At 40.3% G+C, this 19,708-nt stretch overlaps 2 protein-coding genes and 1 long non-coding RNA gene across 4 annotated transcripts in view; all 3 read right to left on the bottom strand.

The window, feature by feature from the left end:
• The window catches only part of LOC147752444 (uncharacterized), a 10,806-nt gene extending 4,710 nt beyond the window's left edge, over positions 1-6,096 (bottom strand). Inside the window, exon 1 of the long non-coding RNA XR_015314047.1 lies at positions 5,794-6,096. This is a non-coding gene — a long non-coding RNA (uncharacterized LOC147752444). The remainder of the gene's footprint in view (positions 1-5,793) is intronic.
• A 3,511-nt stretch (positions 6,097-9,607) lies between these two features.
• On the bottom strand, positions 9,608-15,485 carry LOC111268065 (intraflagellar transport protein 81 homolog). The gene is made up of 13 exons (XM_022846789.1): positions 15,107-15,485; positions 14,574-14,804; positions 13,855-14,018; positions 13,542-13,671; positions 13,009-13,257; positions 12,451-12,645; positions 12,156-12,260; positions 11,815-11,990; positions 11,353-11,498; positions 11,073-11,239; positions 10,744-10,877; positions 10,004-10,178; positions 9,608-9,793 (listed from the first exon to the last, which is right to left on the bottom strand). The coding sequence occupies exons 2-13, from the start codon at positions 14,763-14,765 to the stop codon at positions 9,638-9,640; spliced, it is 1,989 nt and encodes a 662-aa protein (XP_022702524.1). The 5' UTR covers positions 14,766-14,804; positions 15,107-15,485; the 3' UTR covers positions 9,608-9,637.
• A 102-nt stretch (positions 15,486-15,587) lies between these two features.
• Positions 15,588-19,703, bottom strand: beta4GalT7 (beta-1,4-galactosyltransferase 7). 2 transcript variants are annotated; one of them, XM_022846790.2, is made up of 4 exons: positions 19,591-19,703; positions 18,687-19,179; positions 17,788-18,025; positions 15,588-17,562 (listed from the first exon to the last, which is right to left on the bottom strand). In XM_022846790.2, exons 2-4 carry the CDS (start codon positions 19,141-19,143, stop codon positions 17,283-17,285), a joined length of 975 nt encoding a protein of 324 aa, XP_022702525.1. In that variant the 5' UTR covers positions 19,144-19,179; positions 19,591-19,703; the 3' UTR covers positions 15,588-17,282. The 2 variants fall into 2 exon arrangements, with proteins under 2 accessions (XP_022702525.1, XP_022702526.1); XM_022846791.2 differs by having other exon boundaries at positions 19,587-19,675.
• Between the last annotated feature and the right edge of the window lie 5 nt (positions 19,704-19,708).

The raw sequence follows: 19,708 nt of genomic DNA, 5'->3' as shown, positions 1-19,708 counted from the left end.
ATATATAATAGATTTATCAAAAAGTTACGACGGTTTCTTGCAATGCTTCCTGTTTTCTCTGCCTTTCGATGGTTTATTCATCTCGACATACGATTTGCAAGAGTTGTCGTCTCTAGAGGTTTTTTTTTTAATTTCGTTGCGCGGTGAACACGAACTAAGTTTGGGTTTAGATTTCAAGAAAAGATGCCTCAGAAAAAGAAAAATGAATTCGATGACTACTTTATGCAGCTCAGCGTATTTGCACCATGTACAATACGGGCCGCCCCAAGGTGGTATACGGAGCTCAAAGATTGGCATTTTAGACCTAGAGAATATACCACACTCTGATGACGATTCGAGGATTTCAAATGGCTAAAAGTTCGTTGATTAGTCGAAAAGATGAGTCTTGAACGCTCGACTACTGTTCGACATTTTGAATTGACAATATTTTATCCAAAATGATAAACTCAGGTTCCGTATCCGCTGAACAGAAGCATAAGCAAAATCGTTTGGCAAGGATCCACCTACGGCCTAATTATATCGAGTGAACGAAACTATCCAGGAAAAAAGATCTACAGGAGAAAACGAAAAAAATTAATCTTCTCTACAACAATGCCAAAGACACATAAAAATCACGAGGGCCTTGTAGGTGCTCGCGTAGGAAATCCTGTGCTCGCATTACCTTTTCCAGACCTCGCACCAGCAGATTACTACGCTTTCCGACCACTGAAAAATGGAATTGATCACGGTATAATGAAGGGAATTTCAAAAATTGGCGGGTGTGTTCCTTAACACATGGGATTTTTGGCGGGGCTGGACGAGTTAATTAATCACTTTCGACGGCAAAAGCCGTGAATAACGACGACAAAGACATCTCGAATAGAACCGGTACGAGAATTTGTGAGGCATCAATTTTAATCAGCGTCAGTTTTCGTTACATAATACACAATTCAAATAATGCCGAAAAATTAGGTGAAATTGAGTGACAAGGCATAGGCGAAGGGCTGCGGTAAGCAAAACAAATAAATTTAAAATAACAAAGCACATAAATTCGTCATATAGCCGAAACTATTTAGAGCTCTGGTATCTAATGAATATATCTACATTTACCTCAAACTGACAGTGCCAACAACAGGATCTAAGTACGAGCTTGGAAATAACGCCAACTTGAAGCACTCTCTAATTGGCGTCGGGCTTCTTACCAAATAATACGTCATAAATACATCTTAATAGGCCAATACACATTACACGCTAGAATAGTTTGTTTACAGCAGGTCCGTTCTAACAGGCTCAATGGAACGAAAGAGGCTATGGCTCGTTGATAAAATTTTGTTACGAAGGATCGTTGGTCTACGATGGCTTGCAATTGCCATTCGGCGATCAAGTGCTGATTATAATTACGTTCTAACGGTGATCCCTTCAAGGGTTCAATCGCTTTAGCTGTGGTTATAAGATCGAATAGTTACTTCCTTACGGGAATATACGTCTGACTCATGTAACGGAAAACACGAAACATCCGACACTCCATTCTTATAAAGGGGATCTGTATGTTCATAAGCGAACTAATTACTGCTCCGGTCCCTGTACGTAGTTATCAATCTACGCGTATTCTTTGATAAGCAGGTTGACCTGTTTTACGTAAGTTCTTCGAAGATACCCGCGGTCCGTGTCTAAATTTTTACTCATCAGCCAACAAAGGTCTTCTGAAGGGGAATCAGTTCAGTATCTTTCCCAAAGCATAAAAGTTTGCACAGGTTATTTGGAAAAAGTCGTATACCAACTATAGGAACTGTGTAGGAAAATCGACAGTGCAGTTTGCAGGTCCAAGCAGGTGGCGGAAAGAGGATTGCCCAAATGAAACAGGACATTGAAAAGCCTGAATCGTCCATTATGTAAGACGAGTTCTGCAACGAGTCTAAACAGAAGAATCATTTCATCATTGCGTGCCTCTTATGGTATGCTTAATAAAAATCTTTATCTACCAAATAACCGCTATCAGACAAAGCTAAGACTGTCAGTGTATGATACCACTAAAATGATCCCTAAGCAGATCGCGCAAGGTAGTTCTATAAAGGTAGGACGCCGTAGAAAACAGGCTACTTTGGTTGACTAATGGAGCTTCCATAGTTAGCGTAGAAAATGGTAGTGATGAAATGGACAAAACGCTTACTAATAGGACGCTATTGAAGTGCACGAAAAGATCGGCAGTGTCTACTTTTTTTTATCCATCTACTAGAAACTGTGTGTGTATAATCTGCTTGCTTTATTCTATCGTTCTATTGATCCCACTCTTGAGCATTCCACAAACTACGGTAGACGTACTTATCGAGTGTTTATTTATATTTAATACTATTACTAAAAAAATATCGGTAATGAAAGGAACGTCCTGCCAGGAGACATGGCAACTGCAGTGTGAAACTTCGAGTAAAGTTCGTGAATGCAAATATAAATATAATTTGTCATTTTACACTTCGTTGAAACCCCATGATATGCTTCAAATGTGTGGCACAATTGAACAACACCCGTATATAGCTACATGGGTTCAGTCGTAAGTGCAGTAATGTCCAGTAATGCAGTAAGTTAACAACAAAAGAAAACGCTTAATTAAGAGCTGCGAAACTTTAAAAAAATATAGCTCTTTCTTTCGTTCAAAAAGTAGAATTGTTACACCAATCAAAAAGTTATAAACTTTAATACTGACAGAATATTCTTTATCTATTGCAGTTAAAAAACATAAATAAGCAAAGTTTGCTAGGCGAACGATGTTCTAACTATTGCTAGAAAATACAATTAATATTATTAAGTAGCCCTCCCATGTCATTGTCCTCTTTGACCTATTCCTGTACGGTGTGCATCGTTTCTTCGAAGTTCCCTTCAGGGAAAATATCAGGTGAAGGTGCCTGTTAAGGCTGAGCAGTTGGCTAATAGTGAATTCTATGCATAAATACTTTTGGCATCACAAACTGTTAGATACCTTAAACAACCGGTTACAGAAACGACAATTTTTCGGAAGTTGTATTTCGTCGCAAAGGCTCATCAGGCATGAGTTGGCCTGTTTCTGATTGAATACGAAGATGATCTTCGATGCTATTAATTGGCCTGTAGATTTCAGTGCATATGGAAGACGCGGATATCCGGGCAAACAACAGCTCTTCAGCAAACTGCAGCATCAGGTAGATTAGGCGTCAGCGTAAGCGATTTCTACGAAGGTAGGATATCACCCCGTGGACTGTAAATGATTTTGCCGAGTTAGAAAAAGCTTTAATTGGGTGTGGCAAGCGCACTCCTTCAGTTTCAGTGACGTCTGCAATTAATGAGACAAGTATCATCCAACCAGCTAAGAATGTCGTCTATTTAGCTAAAAAGAAAGGAACTATAGTTCACACCGATGCAACTTACGCATCGGAGAAAATAGCTATAGGTATAAGTGACCCTGCTATGGACATGACGATCATATCTGTTCATAAGCTTGGCGGACCCACGTATACCGCCGCGTTAATTTGTAGAATATGGGCTCCATTCTGGGACTCACAATAAACATGCAATTCATGGCTCTGGGTTAGCACGCTCTTTAGAGAGAAAATATCTGAATTTCCTGGCTAAAACAGAGCCAAATATTTACTGCTTGAGACTATTGTAAAGTCATCTACAGCCTACTAAACCCAATCTTTCTAAAAAGTATTCTATTAAATAACTCTTCCCACAGAGGGCTTGAAACGCCTTCACGATCATAAGCAAACTCAGCAGCACTTGATCTTCCAACTAAATATATATTTCCCCATCAGTTACAATGTTTATCTCTTTTATCTACATCGATAAAATTAGGATGATAATTGGCGTATAGGATTGTTTTTATAGGTATATATTACAAACAGAGGAAATATAGGTCTAAAAGCGACGACATGTACGATGCTTTAAGCAATATTAAAAACTTAATGCAACAAAACTGCGCGTTAGATAACAACCAAAATAATACGTCTAATAGAAAAGTTAAGGGAGCATTGGACATGTTTCAGGCAACGAAACGTCAGTTACCTTTTACCCTTCAGAAAACCCTAAGCCTTACGTAAAGGCCTAACTACCTGTAATGGGAGCTGCAGGTCTCAATGTGATACTACAGCATACCGATGCTTGAGAACAAGACCTCACTAAATTTTACCAGAGACCATGAATAAGCTAGATTAGCGGTGAACTTTTGAAGTTTTCTCGATATGTTTACTCCTTTAAGGTCGTATTGTTTAAGCTAACTGAGATAGAAATTGTGAAATGTTGAGTGAGAATGGTACCATCGAAAACACACATACACACCGCCGACGATTTCGTATAAAGGTTCGTCTCATGAGAGTGTTTTCTCAATTCTTCTACGTACTATATTATTTATTGGCCATTACATGATTTAAACTTCAGTGAACTCGATCAGTCAACTACAGGTAAAGAAAAATGCTATTTCACATCAAAGTTCATACGAACAAATGGCGAGACAAATCCTGTAAGGGTTGTCTTTCAATTTGCAGATTATAACAGGGAAAGCACTACGACCCATATCGAGTTTGTGAGTAGCAATCTATAAAAAATACTTTTCAAAAAAAGCCCAAATTTGTCACCGGAATTGTCGACTTTTTCGTCGTGAATAACTGAAGTAAAATCAGTAAAAGATGGTGTAGATGTGGTGCTCACGTTTGATCAAGCAGAAGAGCGCTTCAGCGAGTTTTCCATGATATACAGAACAAGTAAATGTGTCTTAGCTTCGCCTTTCGAACGTAAATAACTTATTGTTATTACATAGTTACCCGTTTTTTCGTCGTGAACACAAATAGAAGAACTGTTTATATTTTACAAGAGGTGTGGCCCTTGAAGATAGTAACAATTCTAACAGCCTACATTAGATGTCCCGGACCTGCCTCTACATTATTGATTATTGACCAGCAAACTTCTCTGGACTATCTAAATAACCCGATAAAGAATAACCCGATTTCGTGCTAGCTGGGTCGTACTAGGTTACTTCGTTCAATGACAGCTATTCATAACGAATAGGAATGTATTGGTGAACAGTTTATTATTTAAAAGAGTCAAAACTCAACTTTTTGATAAAAGACTAAAAAAATCTCACTATATTAAGAGACAGGCTCAATAATTATAGAAACGTAAAAAAATACAGATGTTATGACGTAACGCCGAACGTAGTATTATCAATAATTCTCTTTATAGCTACCTGAGTGGTTATGACTGCCAGGAAATAGCTGTTAACGAAAGCACACAACTCAATGCCAATGTAATCACACATTTGCATCAATTTTTCGGCCGAACCTTCCTTTCTACGAGCACATAGGTATGTAAACAAAACTTTGGTTGAGCGTAGCGAAAAATGTATATTTACTTATACTATTGAGTTTAGTATTAAAGACGAACCAACCAACAACTGAGCATCCACTCGCTCGAGCTTACGATCTGTCGTTCCCCCAAAACAACAAGCCAGAGTCAAAGGAGCACACATATATTTATTATTTTCTATTTTCCATTTTAAGCGATGTTATTTAGTACCGCCGCATTAAGCTCATCGATTTTCGTCTTCGGGTTCATACGGTAAGTGGAACCTATCATGATTAATAGTAACTTACAACGAAATAACTTAGTCGGTTTAGAGCATTGCATCTTCAAAGTGCAGTTCAACGAAGAAGAGCACTGGGTAGTCCAGCCTTCATACCTCTAGAAAATATAAGCACGCCCTCGAGCTAGCCCCTCGGACATCTAAAAGGTGATCGTATCGCTAACATCATCAGCATAGAAAATAACTTGTTGCTATTACATAGTTACCCGTTTTTTCGTCGTGAATACAAATAGAACTATATCTTCGCGTCGCGTGAACTCGCGAGCGCCCATCACTTCAGGTACGTGCTGTTTACCGGCTGAGAAGCAAGCAACCTGGGCCAACATTATAAATGCATACATTTCTAATATTAATAGCGACTTTGTTCGATTCTTAGAACGTCAACCAGACAGGTGATGAATTGCCCGAAGACGCCACACTCAACTTTAAAAAAACGAAACAATAATATGAAAAATTCAATTGTTCGGTCTAGCAGCTGACATTACCGAGTTAAGTTGAACTGCGTCACGTTTTAAATACAAATGTGATCGTATTCTGCGTACCGAACGCACCACATGGGGGCATGTCCGCGCGTCTAAAACAACGAGCTCCTCCTTTCCCCTGTCCACAGTAGACCTAGCCTGTAAACTTCAGGCGACTGTATTTTTCAACGATGAAAATCTTTGTCTGTAAACGTATGTACGTAGCATATTTGCATGGCTTCAAAACCATAGCTAGGCTTTATGAACATTCACAGGGCGAGTGATATCGGTCCTTGTACCGTATGCATGAAGCTACAACGATTTAACACTATATGTGCCATATAGTGAATCCAAAACCAATATTTTTCTACGTATTCACTAATCAGTCGCATTGTTGCGTTATAGGAGCCTGCGTTCACCTCTCACGACGATTGATTTCCGTCTCTGTACCACAATGCTCTTATCCCAAGCCCTCATAGCCAGTTCCATAATATACGAACTTGCGAGCTCTTCCATGAGTCTCATCGTCTATTTATCAGCGGGCATCGGCACTGCCCCATTGAGTTGTTTGCTTTTTGTCTTACCTATAAGTTGTGCATTTTTAAGAAGACCCGATGCGCAGATCTGCACCTCTCTTTGCAGCAGGCACAACGTAAGGGGATATCACGTGTATGACATAGTAATAGTTAAAAATGTATTAAGTCCTATTAATTCATTCAATACATCAAATATTTGTTGAGTTCTCATTAGGATCACAGCTGTCATTTGGCGATGGGGTTCATTATCGACTACTTCTCTTTAACGTCGATTTTCTAGATGGCGCTAGAAGGCTTCCACGCTTCGTATATTATGCTCAGAGCTTTTAGGAATCCCGCCGGTCACGAAAGATGGTATCTTGCCACACAAAAAGGGATATGTTGCGTCCTTAATCTTTCCGCTCACTGCTATAGCAATCTTCTAGAAACCTACGTTCAGTCACATCAATTGTGCTTCGTCAATAAATACGGCACCTATTGGTTCCTCCTAGAACCATTTGTGCTAAGTTTAACTTGAACAAAGATACTTCGACGAGACGATTTCTCCCATAAGATTTACTGCTGTGTCCGATTTGTTCGCTGCTTCGTACTATAATCAGATGAAGTTAACCCTGCCTACTCCAAGCAGGCGTATGTCGTGCGCAGCGCTCATCAGTTGTCTCGTTTTTAAAAGCTAGCGCTGATTGTCAGCTTAGCGCCGTGGGTACGGTTAACCGGAGCAAAGAATTGATCTCTGTCAGCAGCATCGTTTCGTGACACGCGTTCGGAGCTGATTCCAGGATACTTTGTATGAGTGTGCTTTGTGATCTGCAGTAGATAATCGGAGTAACTGTCTACGTTTCTGACACACCAGTCATCTTCTCGTTCAGTCTGTTATTCGTTCTTCTTTGCATGTTACAAGTGCGTAAGGGTGCGCGGGTGGTTAACGGTCTAAACTTCGAACATAAAAACGTGACGCATCGCAGGCGGGGGACGCATCGCAGGACACCTATGATTTGACAAGGTGACTTATTTCGTTTCGATTTTACCATTGTTGCAGGGCCCAATGATCTTCAGTTTGCGATTTTTGATTTGGTTGACAAGGGAAGCTTATATCAATGGCTGTATGTGAATGTTTCGGCTAGCCGACTGAAGAGAAATTGGCGTTACTTTATCTGCTCATAGAAAATAGGCTATTTGAACAAGAAGCGAAATATAAAATATATATGTGTCGTTGCGTAAAAGACTGCGTCCATCCTGTTGCTTGATAATCTTCGAAAACAATGAGGATATGCCCTAAAGCATGACTCAAAACGAACATAACTTTGCAATGATTGCGCAAAAAAATTCGAGAAACTTGTATTTTTTTTTTCTAATTGTCGTTTGTATATATTTACGCGTTATGCAAACGAGCATTTGATTAGAAATGACAAATTAACATGGAGAATGATGAGCCACTTTCCTAATCCTATAACACTTGCAAATGTATCTTCTATTATCGTGGTTCTGCTGAGAACTCGGAAAGACATGCCTATATATGATCGTCTATTATAGATATCTTAAAAATTATAATAATAACTATCAGGACCAGATTGCCGAAACAGCTCAGTAAGAAGTCCACTGGCAGCGATTGAGTTATGGGAAGCCGCATCTTGGGCAGCACCGGAAATAGCAACAGAAACAACGATGAAAAGCTCGGCAACAAAAATCTCAGAGGAAAGCCTTTATCGAGCAACTTCGTTCCGGTGCCACCGACTTCATAACTCGAATACGTCAACCTGCGCCATGCACTCTCTTGAAAATTGTGCACATGTCACATATATTGCATTTTAATTCTCTGTTTTTTTACTTTAATTTTTGCCCGAAAAGACAGGGGTCGCTAATTTGAACCCCACCGATTACATATACGATACAACAGGTGTGACTGAGTAAAGAAACAGATTTTTTACGCGGGGTTAAAAGCTTCCGACGCCAACTGTCCCCATTTCAGGCATGTTGTACGTGACGCGGCTTTTTGGAATCGACGAAAGTTTTTCGGTTTCGTTTTTGTAAAAACAATTTAAGCAAACCAAAGAAAATAGCGGAGCCACTATATATCTAGACCAAAACGAAATGTTGTAAAAATACGTGTGTGTATATAATTAAAGTAAGGCAAACAAATAAAATAAACCTTTTCTTACTTCAACCCTTATACAGTGAGTCTAGACACGAATAAATATAGCGTATTCGTATAGTATAAAACAGCCGTGTTTATGAGTGATATCTTTTACTAATACCTATGAATGTAAAGAACTATAATCGTGTCATAACTCTGAAGCGTTCGAAAGCTTCAGCTGCTCTTAGCCTCGATACTCTGGAAAGGTTTAGATCTAAAAATGGCAGGTAGTTCGTAAGACGGCTTCTCAATGTGACACTCTATTTAACAAGTTAAAAATCCCTCGCTATTTGATGATGTATCAGATGTAATGATAATAAAATTTCAGAATGAAGCAATTTGACCTCTCTTTCAAATATGGGCGTCCTATCGACAGTGAATCATTGCGTTGCACTGTCGCATCGTGCACATGCCGGCATAGAAATACCAGGGTGCGATATCTGATGCACCGCTACTGACTAAGCGTGTCTACTAGTACTTGAACAAACATTCTCGCGGCAGTCCCACAAGCACACGAACCGTTGCGAGGTACTGAGCGAGCCAGCAGAGTGAGCTAGCAGATGATCAATGAAGTACTGAATTGCTTGGGGACGTATGTTAAACATTTTTCTGCGTGCTAAAGGCAAGAAAGCAACGGTTTTAGATGCTTCCAACCTGTAAAAAGCCACATAATCCATATTCCTTTTCGATAAGTGAAACCTAATCAAATAAATGCACTTAAAGGTATGGTACCAGTGTATTCTAATGGGGTACTTCAAGAAAAGAAGAACCCATATAAATGACGTCATCGCGTATAGCTATAGCTTACCACTCTATCAAAAAATGATACGTTTTCATCATGTAGTAAGCGATTTGCTACGTGGGCAATTTAAGAAAGAAGACATCGACGAACAGTGAGGTGTCTTCTCAAAATATTTATTTACATCATTGATAGCCCTTGAGATTGCTTAAAGCTGCGTATTTTAATATCGAGCAGTCTGTTTAGGTCAGTCCACATTTTGAGCTGGGTTACCAACGAATCTTGATTCTGATTCACTTCCTTCTGGCGTTCTCGAAGTTCTTTCGCTTCAGTTTCCTGTGAGAAGAATCGACACGTACTATACTATACTACTATACTACTCGAAATAGCTAAGTCCATCCGACAGCGACGGTGACGATGATGCAACATACGCTGAATCAATTGTCGCAAGAATGAAATTGTACACAAAAAAAAAGCAAATGTGATCAGAGATCTGAAATTTAACTGAAATGCTTGAAATATATCTAGCGTTACGGCTGTGTTCACCTGTTTCTGGATCGCTAAGTTAATCCGCTCTCGATAAGTTTGCTTCTTAATTTTTGGATCTGAACTCTTATACGCGGCTAACTCGGACTTTATCATGAGATCCAACTTCGCTCGTAGAAGTTTTCCTTCGCGATTGTTTAAATGGAATCGGGACTCGTGGGCCAAAACTTGCTCCCTAAATGCATCCATAAAGAAGTTAAAGAAGCTGTAAAAGTTGGGCCAGTAGCCTTTTGTGTCAATATAAAATGTCGATGTAAACCAGATTTTCTTTTTGTATCGGACCAATTAATTGGACTGCTGAGTGAAAGTAAACGGCGCTCTTGCTACATCCTACATATACTGCATACTTGAGAAGCAAGTAGTTGCATTATGTGATATCGATTAAGTAAGATTACTTTATTACATAGTGAGTATCGTTGAAACCAGACCACAGAGATGATTAGCTTCCAACGTGCAAAACAACACAATTTTTTCCCGTTTTTTTTTTCTCATTCAAATTTTCCGTTGCCGGCAATTTAAACTATGCTATTCCAGTATCACAAATCTTCTGCATACACTCATGATAATTTCTCCCGGCATTTAAATACCGGTACCAGAACGTCAGCACATATGCGTTGTAGCGTCGTTGCAGATATATGTATATATATATATAATGCTGGTTCGTACGAGCAGTTCCAGAAAAAAAGAAACAAACTTTAATAACTGCTCACACTTGTAACTATACACAACATTATATTTACCTGAGTTGTTGGACGTCAAGTTCCAGCTTGGCCATCGACGTGTCGAGGCCTACTGCACATGAATTATAAGTGTTCTTTTTATCTTCGTACTCCTCGTGTAGCTCAAGAATTTTTTGCCGAAGCGGCTTCAACTCCTAAAGCATAAAGTTTAATCCCGTAGTACAAATGTAATTGAACAGAGCAGACCCGTTATTGGGATATGGAGAAAAATGCGAAATACATAATTGTAAAGGCAATTAAGGTCTCAGATTGTCACCGAGCGATCCGCAACAAACAGTGGTAAAGTCCGGCTTGTCAGCGCAGCCGTTGACAGATCATCTAGTGTTTACCTTGATTAAGGGAGCAAGTTCAGTTTTCTTGGCTGCTATATGTGCGTTTAGCTGTTCGACCATATGCGACATTTCTTCAAGTGTTACCCCTTTCTGCTCGTCGAGTCGTGCTTTCAGACTGGATATTTGCTCGAGCTTGTTTTGCGCTTCAAAATAGCCACCCACACCTGAAAAAACCCATTGTACACAGATACACGGATTCCCACGTTACGCTCCCAAAGAAAATGTGGGTGTTACTGATTAATTATCATATATTATTTTACAGATTTGGGCGGGGCACCTTTCGAATGTTCTGCCGCAATAAGGTTTTCAGTGGCTTCCTTTTCTTTCTGCAAAAGTTCGTCCTCCTCGGCTGCTATCTTATCCGTCTCTGCGCGGAGATCTTCTAGCTCCTGCTTTAACTGTTTATACGAATTCGTTTTCGACCTGAAGTTGGACGATACCGATAAGCATTTTAGTTCGGTCTGCGCATCGAGTTGCCTACCAGTATATTGGACAAATGTCTGCTTCGATACGGGCGACGAAATGCGGCTATTGTTGTCGCTCCGAAGTTTGCCGCTGACCACTATCTTCTTCGAAATAACCCGAAAGATCTCTAGTAATCTTCTCCCTTTCAAATGCAAAATACCTTTTGACTATATCGAATACTACATTTGGCAAGAAACCAATCAATTGGAAAATTAAGCATATTACTTATTCAAAACCTTTCTTCAGTTCAAAACAATCGACAACACTGAAGTACCTGAGTTTAGTGACGTACTGCTTGAACTCTTCACCACGAACAACGGCGTGCGTGTCCGCGTATACGGCACTCTTTTGTCGTTTGTCCTCGAGTTCACCTTGAAGTTGAGCCAACTGATTGGCAAGCGTCTCCATCTGCTCAGCCGCAGCTTCTTTCTTTCGCGACACAATAGCGGCCTGGCATTTGAAGATTAATTACAGGTAATCGGGAGCATTCATTATAATGAAAAATTATCATGCTATTTATCTATAGTACGTACGTCGAGGTTACTATAATTGTTGCAATTATTTGCTAATTATAAATGGAGGACCACATAAGTTCAGGAACTATCCTATAGGCACCTGTTGTCTGAAAAGAGTTTGTTTTTCGTCAGGATCGCTGCGTCGCATCTTCTTTTCATAAAGGCGACCTACTTCAGTATTCTCCTCAATTAGAGCCTCATTCACCTGTGCAAACGGCCCAGCGGTTAACGTTCCGTTTAAAGTAATTATTAGCATATAAGCAAACATACATTGTCAACTAGTTTCCGTATTCGGCCACGTTTACCAATCGATATTGTTCATCATACAGCTAATTCTATAATTAATGCTAAATATGCAAAAATAAAATACAGTGTACGAGGAAAAAGCACTTTACCTTGTCCAGGTCGGCCTGTGACATTGCAGGTTCGGCGACCACCCTTTGAAGGTCCTTGATTAGAAGTCGGCCTGAACGAATCTCTTTAGGCAATTTCTCATGAACCAGGTAACCATTTGCCTTTACCTCTTCCATCAGTTTCGATAGAAGCGTCTCTGGAGTAGCTCCAACGGCAGCTTGTCGCTCAATTTTTACCTGAACCATTATGTGCGCCTTAGCAAACTTTAATTTGTAAAAATGTATCACTGTTACAGTACTTGGTACAATCAAACCACCAACGTTGTGGTGTGTACGAGATAGCTGGCCTTTTCCAGCTTAGCTAGTTCCGTTACAGGCGGATATAACTATAGGAATGGAAAGGTCACGCCATTTCAGCCGAAACGGCCTGAAAATAAGTGCACCTTTATTATCTCCACTCATTATTATTCGGCAAAGTAAACGAAGATATCCACCCAAAGCCAAGCCGTTACAATTCGGTCTGTCTAAAACTACGTTCAATTAAATACATTTAGTATGAAAAATGATAGAAAATGTCTATTAAGTGCCACTCCACTGTACCATCTGAGTGAGTCGATTAATCTTCTGCTCAGTGTGATTCAACGTGTCCTGTTGAACCATTCGGTCCTGAGCCAAACCCTCAGCTCTCTCCTGTTCTCGACGCAGACTCGCAGCGGCCTTAAGCATCGCGTCTCGATTGTAGATGCTAGATACTTTACGTTTTACTCGGTCCATTTTGCGGCCGAGCTGTTGCCGCTCCTCTTCCATGTGCTCCATATCTTTCTGGATTTCTTTTGAACTTTGCACCGACTATAAATAGAAGAGCGCGCACAGATGTCACCATGCGTAATATTAGAGTGGGCCGTCAGACGCCGTGAAGTTAGAGCTGGCCATGGAACTGGCGAAATCATTATTGTAGTACGCCATTTAAGCCCGCTTTCGATGAGATGAAGTATTATAGAAAATAACTAATGCGGCCCATAATTACAATTGCACCTTGTATTACTGGTTTGGGATCAAGTGTAGGAAGCAAATCCAAATGTTTCATGACCCAACTATACAAAACAAACAACAAAGTCTCTTTTCAAGCTTACCCTACTGAGAGCTTCGTATTCCTTATGAACGAGCTTGAATTGATCCATAAGTTTTTCGTACTCTTCTTGAATGTCCACAAGGTCCGCATCGCCTTCTAAATCAGGCGTAATTTCCACTTTCATCAAATACCTATGTCAATCATAAAGAAGCATTATGACACAGAGAAGACGTATAATCAAAGTTGTTTTAGGTAGAACTAACGACACTGAACCCCATCATACAATTAGTATCTTGTATATAATAACATAGGCTATTTTATTTACATAATCGAATCAATAAAATGGGAAAAGCTCGAGGATGTTTGATAGAGACCTGGAAAGGTATGCTCTCTTCTTGTGGGTGTCAAGCTTTGCGAGAACGTAGTACAGAATATGGTAGACGATTCCTTTATCGCTCATCACGAGCCCCTGCCGAAAGGCGCTCAGCGAAATGTCCGTTGGAGGTTTATATTTGATGATACGGAGTAGAGTCAATGCCTGTTAAAGATCAATAACTTTAGGACACCGCTTATGGCAACCTTAACATGTAACGCTACCACGAAGAACATTGAACTTTATTGAAGGCCTCACTGGTTCGTGTCACTATGAATGACCTTCCTAACGAAAGACGTGCTATTTATTTTGTTCAACATTCAGTAATAATGCCCAAAAAATCATGGCTCTGAACTCACTGGCAGTGAACAATTTAGCTGCCAAAAAGGAATTTTCGCTTATTCATAAAACATAGCTACGAAATAAAATCATGAAAGAAATGAGACAAACCTCAATAAATTAAAAAAAAGTAAACCTAACTAGTCATGGATCGTTTATTAGTTTGATATGCTGGCTCGATAATATCGCCGAATCAACTATTATAGCAAATCAATTTATTCTCACGGTGGAGAACTTGCCTCAAAGTAATATTTCCACATCCCTAATAAAATTAAAGTAAACTGAACTGGATTCACACACAGTTTCGATTATTCTACCAGATTTTAGAATAGGCCACAGGATCTTATAAGCGTATGTTTACTTCAGCCGGAACACGCTCACCTTTATAGAAAGCTGTTCGGCGTCTTCGGTTCGCACATCGGATTTCACCTTTGGGTCAACCTGTGCGAATACATCAAACATCAGCTGCAGGAGCTGCTCCGGACGGAGTGCGTCCAGACTGATTAAGTTGAGGTTTTTGTTGAAAGGTTCCTCATTCAGCCTAGCCAATACGAACTTCACCTGCTCGGTCATTATGGTACGGTTCCTGTGCTTTCGGAGCTCCCTGCGACTCTGTCGGTGCATGCAAACTTGTCTGTTATTCCTTTACGACTACAAGGATTCTAGGAAGGAACTACAAGGATTTACGAACTACAAGGATTGCCTCACCTGTTCGCTAGTGCTGATTTGTATGGTGTTATCGTCTGTCTAAGTACGTACAAACGCAAAACGTTCGACAGCTTCTTGATTGCCTATTTCCAATTGTACAGAAATCGTATCCACGAGTGCCGCTCCATTAGCTCATAAAAGCAAAAAGCGTAAAAACAATTGATAAGTACGGTCAGTTGTTTTTAATTCATGACAACATTACAAACCTATTTGTCGTCGCAGCACTGCTCGGCCACTGAGAAAGTCTGGATAGTTGCAGGCCTGAGGTGTGTTCCGAGGGTGAATCGCGGTTGCCATAACTACAGACAGAAGAGAGATATCGGTCGAGTTGAGAGTCCGTAACTTATACAAATCAAGGGATCGTACTATAAGTTGCTAACCAATTTCATTACAATAAAATTAAGGTGTGCTCAGTATAATGATGATTATCGTTTAATTACGTTAGGGAATAACGCGATGACTACTTTTATAGTCAACTCTACTTACCCACGGAACACTATGCGGCAGCTCGAACGATATTTTCTACACCAATGTTATTACGGTGATACGTTTGTTGAAACAGGCTTTCAGCTATCGTTATGAGATGAATGAATTGTCCCTGGGATTAGTTAGTTCCTAGGATTATTATATTGGCTATTACGAAATACGCTTACCTCTAAACAGCAAAAATCAAGGCGTCACGCTGAGTCAATGTTTCACTTATGACACACACACCTTTATTGAACATATTTTTGCTGAAAAATCTACAAAAATAAAACCCACATAATCAAAAGCTCGATTTGTTTCTCCACTCTCGAAAATGTTTTTACCGCCAATCTTAAACCGCTTGCTGTATCGCCCACCCGCCCGTCTGACAGGCAAAGCGCCCACTATAGCGAACACTAGTCGTAAAGGTTGTTCAAGCTATCAAACGCATTGATACCCATTCGTTCACACTTATGACTACCACGCACCGCCAAATTGCTATTCTTCAAGTGGTGATTGTTTACACTTGTTGCGTACGACAATACGGTCAGAAGATTGTGATAGAAAAAATCAACACATAAGAGGTTGACCATAGATGCCGTTAAGTACTCTAACATCAGATGATCGATGTTCGGATTAGCTCTCATTTTCTTCTGACGACTGAAATCTCTCTGATTTAATGCGGTACCAGCCTGTGCTACCATTGAAGCTAGCGTACACCATGAAGTAACATTATTTTGATTTATAGATGAGTGGCAAGTGGCGGTGCAATTAAAATCTACTTATAATACAACAACCATTATATATACATGACAAGGAGGTATACACTATTGCCATCAAAAACGATGACCGAAAAAGCCCTCGAGATCGCCAATTGATGTATCCCATGACATCTAATACTTCATTCGTTGTCGCTGTCCAACGTTCACAAGTTGGCGACACAAGTTATACGAAATTATAGATAACTTTGTTGATTTTTAGTTTAAGTTGTCCATCTTTCTCTAGATACATTCGACTCTAATTGTTCACAGCATTTCCTATTATCAAGGCGATTCTCTAACAGCGCTCAAACATGACCAGCTACACTCTTACATCAGTCTGATTTACGAAGGAGTGCCAACTGAGATACGACAGACAATTCTCCGCGAAAGCTGGGCAAGTCTAAATAAACAAGCACGAATAAACAAAGCACTGGAGTAAACAATGGTAGCATAGAAAATATAGGACATCGTCGAGTAATTAAGATATAAAAAACCAGTCGAGAGTAACAGACAAGAGTAACTAATAACAAACGTCAAACGAAGTAAGCACGAGCGATGCGATTGAATACGCCCGAGTAAGCAGGGGACATTGTAAAGGAGTAATTCGGTTATAGCAATCCAGAACTAGTTTGCACTGACCCATTGCCGGCTGCTCGATAGACCCAAATCTGGACGAAACCGCTTTTTGTGCCACCTCTCTTGCTTGATTCGGAAACGCTGCCTAGAAGTAGGTTTATGTGATTAATTTTGAATGTTTTTTTAAGAAAGCAGCGAACCCAACTCGTGATCTATTTGTCACTCGGCCATCCGTAAGCATTTATATTTTTTCATTGTTATTCTACTTATTTCCCACTTGGCGTAGTTACCTAGTAAAGCATTTTATATACATGGCGCATATAATTGTATTCTGTACATCATTGTTCTGTAGATCTATATTCAACCCATTTCAAATATCACTTACACTGACTTTATTTATAGATTTGTTAATAATTTAATTTGAACTACTTCTTCTATCTACAGATACGATTCCCTTATCGCATGTTTGTTTCTACACATGAACAGGGCTCGACCGTCGGCTCCGTTGGCAGCGTGACCCTCAAATGATGTTAGAGTTACTATTGATCTGCCATACGGCCGGCACATTTCAACAGAGAACTCAGGGTGACACTGGATTTCGCGGCGGGTTATCGATGGCCGATAGAGCGACAGGTTTTTTCGGTCGAGGTTTTTCGCACCATGGCGTAATGGTCAGATCGCAATGTAGATGAACATTGTGGACGTCCACAGGCACTTCGCCAATTCTGACTTGGTAAAGGCCCTGGTGTTGGAAAACAACGTTGTTGAGGCCGGTAACTCGATCGCGCTTGCGTGACTCCTCTCGCTGCGACCCAATTCGGACCATATCACGCGGACGACGTCGCGCATCGTGAATATGCCTAAACGGGTAGAACGCGCACATATCTACTAGCAATTCGATTACGGTTATCTATCAACCAGCGAATGTCTGAGTAGCTAACGGAAAATATTAAATAGGCCGTCAACGTAAGACTTTTACTTCTTTGAAAATCATGACCGAACGCGTACCGATTTACTGGCGTACACAAATGGCTTTGAACCCGAAACATTGATTAGTTTGTACTGGCAGAAATCACAATACTAACCGAAACGTGTCGTTGATCCCAGTTCCGATGTCCGTCGGCGGTCTCTCAAATCGTACGTTTGCCTCTTTGGCGCGAACGTAAAACTCATCATCTTCCAAACCCCAACCCCAGTATTTATTCGATAGGCCATTTAGCCGAGCGAACACCGCGTGCCGCATTAGCAGTATCCCACCGACGAAAGTGGAGTAATGGTATTTAGGATGAAGATGAGGAGCTGCTATATGGACGATCACGTTATCTGTAGAAAATTAAATATGAAGACAAACGTTTCTCGAAGAGAAATATATGCGTGTTACCGAAACTCTTTGAGACGACAGGCCAAATAAGAAGTTGTAGCCCCCCGTAATAATGTTTCGTCCGGTTTCGAATGATCTGAGAGTCATTCATTGACCAATAGAAAAAAGACAGCTTAACGATTGGGGGGGGGGGGGGGGGCTCTAATACTAGTTATATAAACTTACATGTTTAATGCATATATAAACATTATACGATGAATAGCTGGACAGATTTCGCCTCTACGGCTACCTAGCTAGCAACAGTTCAATCTAATTCAAACATGACACACAAAAAAGGCAGGCAATTAGATACGCGTCACCGGCTACTTTACTGATAGGCACAATAAAGTTTGGTAAGTAAAATGTTCATCTGTTTATAAAAATATACATTACATAATGATAGCAACAGATGTCAATAACACATCTCGCCCATAGGTTCGACAGTGAACTTTTAAAACATCAACCCCAGTCAGATCGCCCAAACAGATCAAAGGCACTTGGCGAAAATCATAACTAGTTCTTCAAAAAGATGTATATGTTAGGTGACTCGGCTTGCAGATACCTGTAAACATTCGAAACGGATTCATTACTTGCTACGCTTATTGTTGCCAGCAATCTTCTCACCTCCTTGTGGAAAACGATAGCTGAGTTTCGGGTTGAGCGGAAGAAGATCCACGTCATGCATCACCATATAATCGCATTGTGCCCTACTCACAAGGTATCCAATGTTTATGAGCGCTCCGCGGTTGAATCGGAACCGATCACCTTGGTTGATCACAATAAATCTGTACGCTACCCCCTGGGCTGTTAAAAATCGACTTAGATGCGGTACAAATTCAAGTAGTTCTTCAAACCGATCCCGAAATGGTATAATTATGGCTAATCTATGTGAGTATGGATGTTCGAGAATGCCGAGATTAAGCCAGAAAACCAGGCATAACGTGCACGTCAACGACAAAGCTATACCAGCACAGAACAGTTGGCGGACGTTGCGGGGTGCGAAACCCATTTTGAAGTCGTGTATGGCACGCCGAGTACGCTTCACAATAAGCGCTTTTACTTGACCTCGACCCACAGGCATCGCAAGCTTTTAAGAACCACCTAGTCTTCCAATCGACTAAACACCGAATACAGATAAAATAACAACAAAAAAAATAAAAGAATATTAATTACAGAGAAGAATGAATACAGCAGTTTCTACTGATCTGAACATACCTTACTACTCATATAACGAACGGATACATAAATGACTGTGTGTAATCTTTGGTTAGTGGTTACAAACGGAAAACATAAGTGAAATCTGTGACATCTAGCCAATGGTGCAGAAAACGCAAGTCGTTCACATTAGAAACATGTGTCCGTGTAGGTAATTTGTGATGTATATATGAACGTTGCCAATATTGGAACACTAAGATATTAACGAAACGGTTTGCCTTTTTTGCCGTCTCTCATCCCGTGTAAATCAGTATAGCTAATTCATTTTAGTTATTATCTATCGATGAAAAAACGGGGATTCTGACTTACTTACGCTAAACTTGCTCGTGCCATTTCCGGCAGCATTGGCGCTCCGAACTCCGGAAAAAGAAGCAGCTCAGGGTAGTGGAACACGGCTTACTGTTCGAAATGTCACTAGAAAGTCGCCATGT

This window comes from Varroa jacobsoni, unplaced genomic scaffold (assembly GCF_002532875.2).
Source record: "Varroa jacobsoni isolate VJ856 unplaced genomic scaffold, vjacob_1.0 scaffold_1253, whole genome shotgun sequence".
Taxonomy (NCBI): domain Eukaryota; kingdom Metazoa; phylum Arthropoda; class Arachnida; order Mesostigmata; family Varroidae; genus Varroa; species Varroa jacobsoni.
The sequence above is the reverse complement of the archived record's forward strand: the minus strand, read 5'-3'. Positions and strand labels throughout refer to the sequence as shown.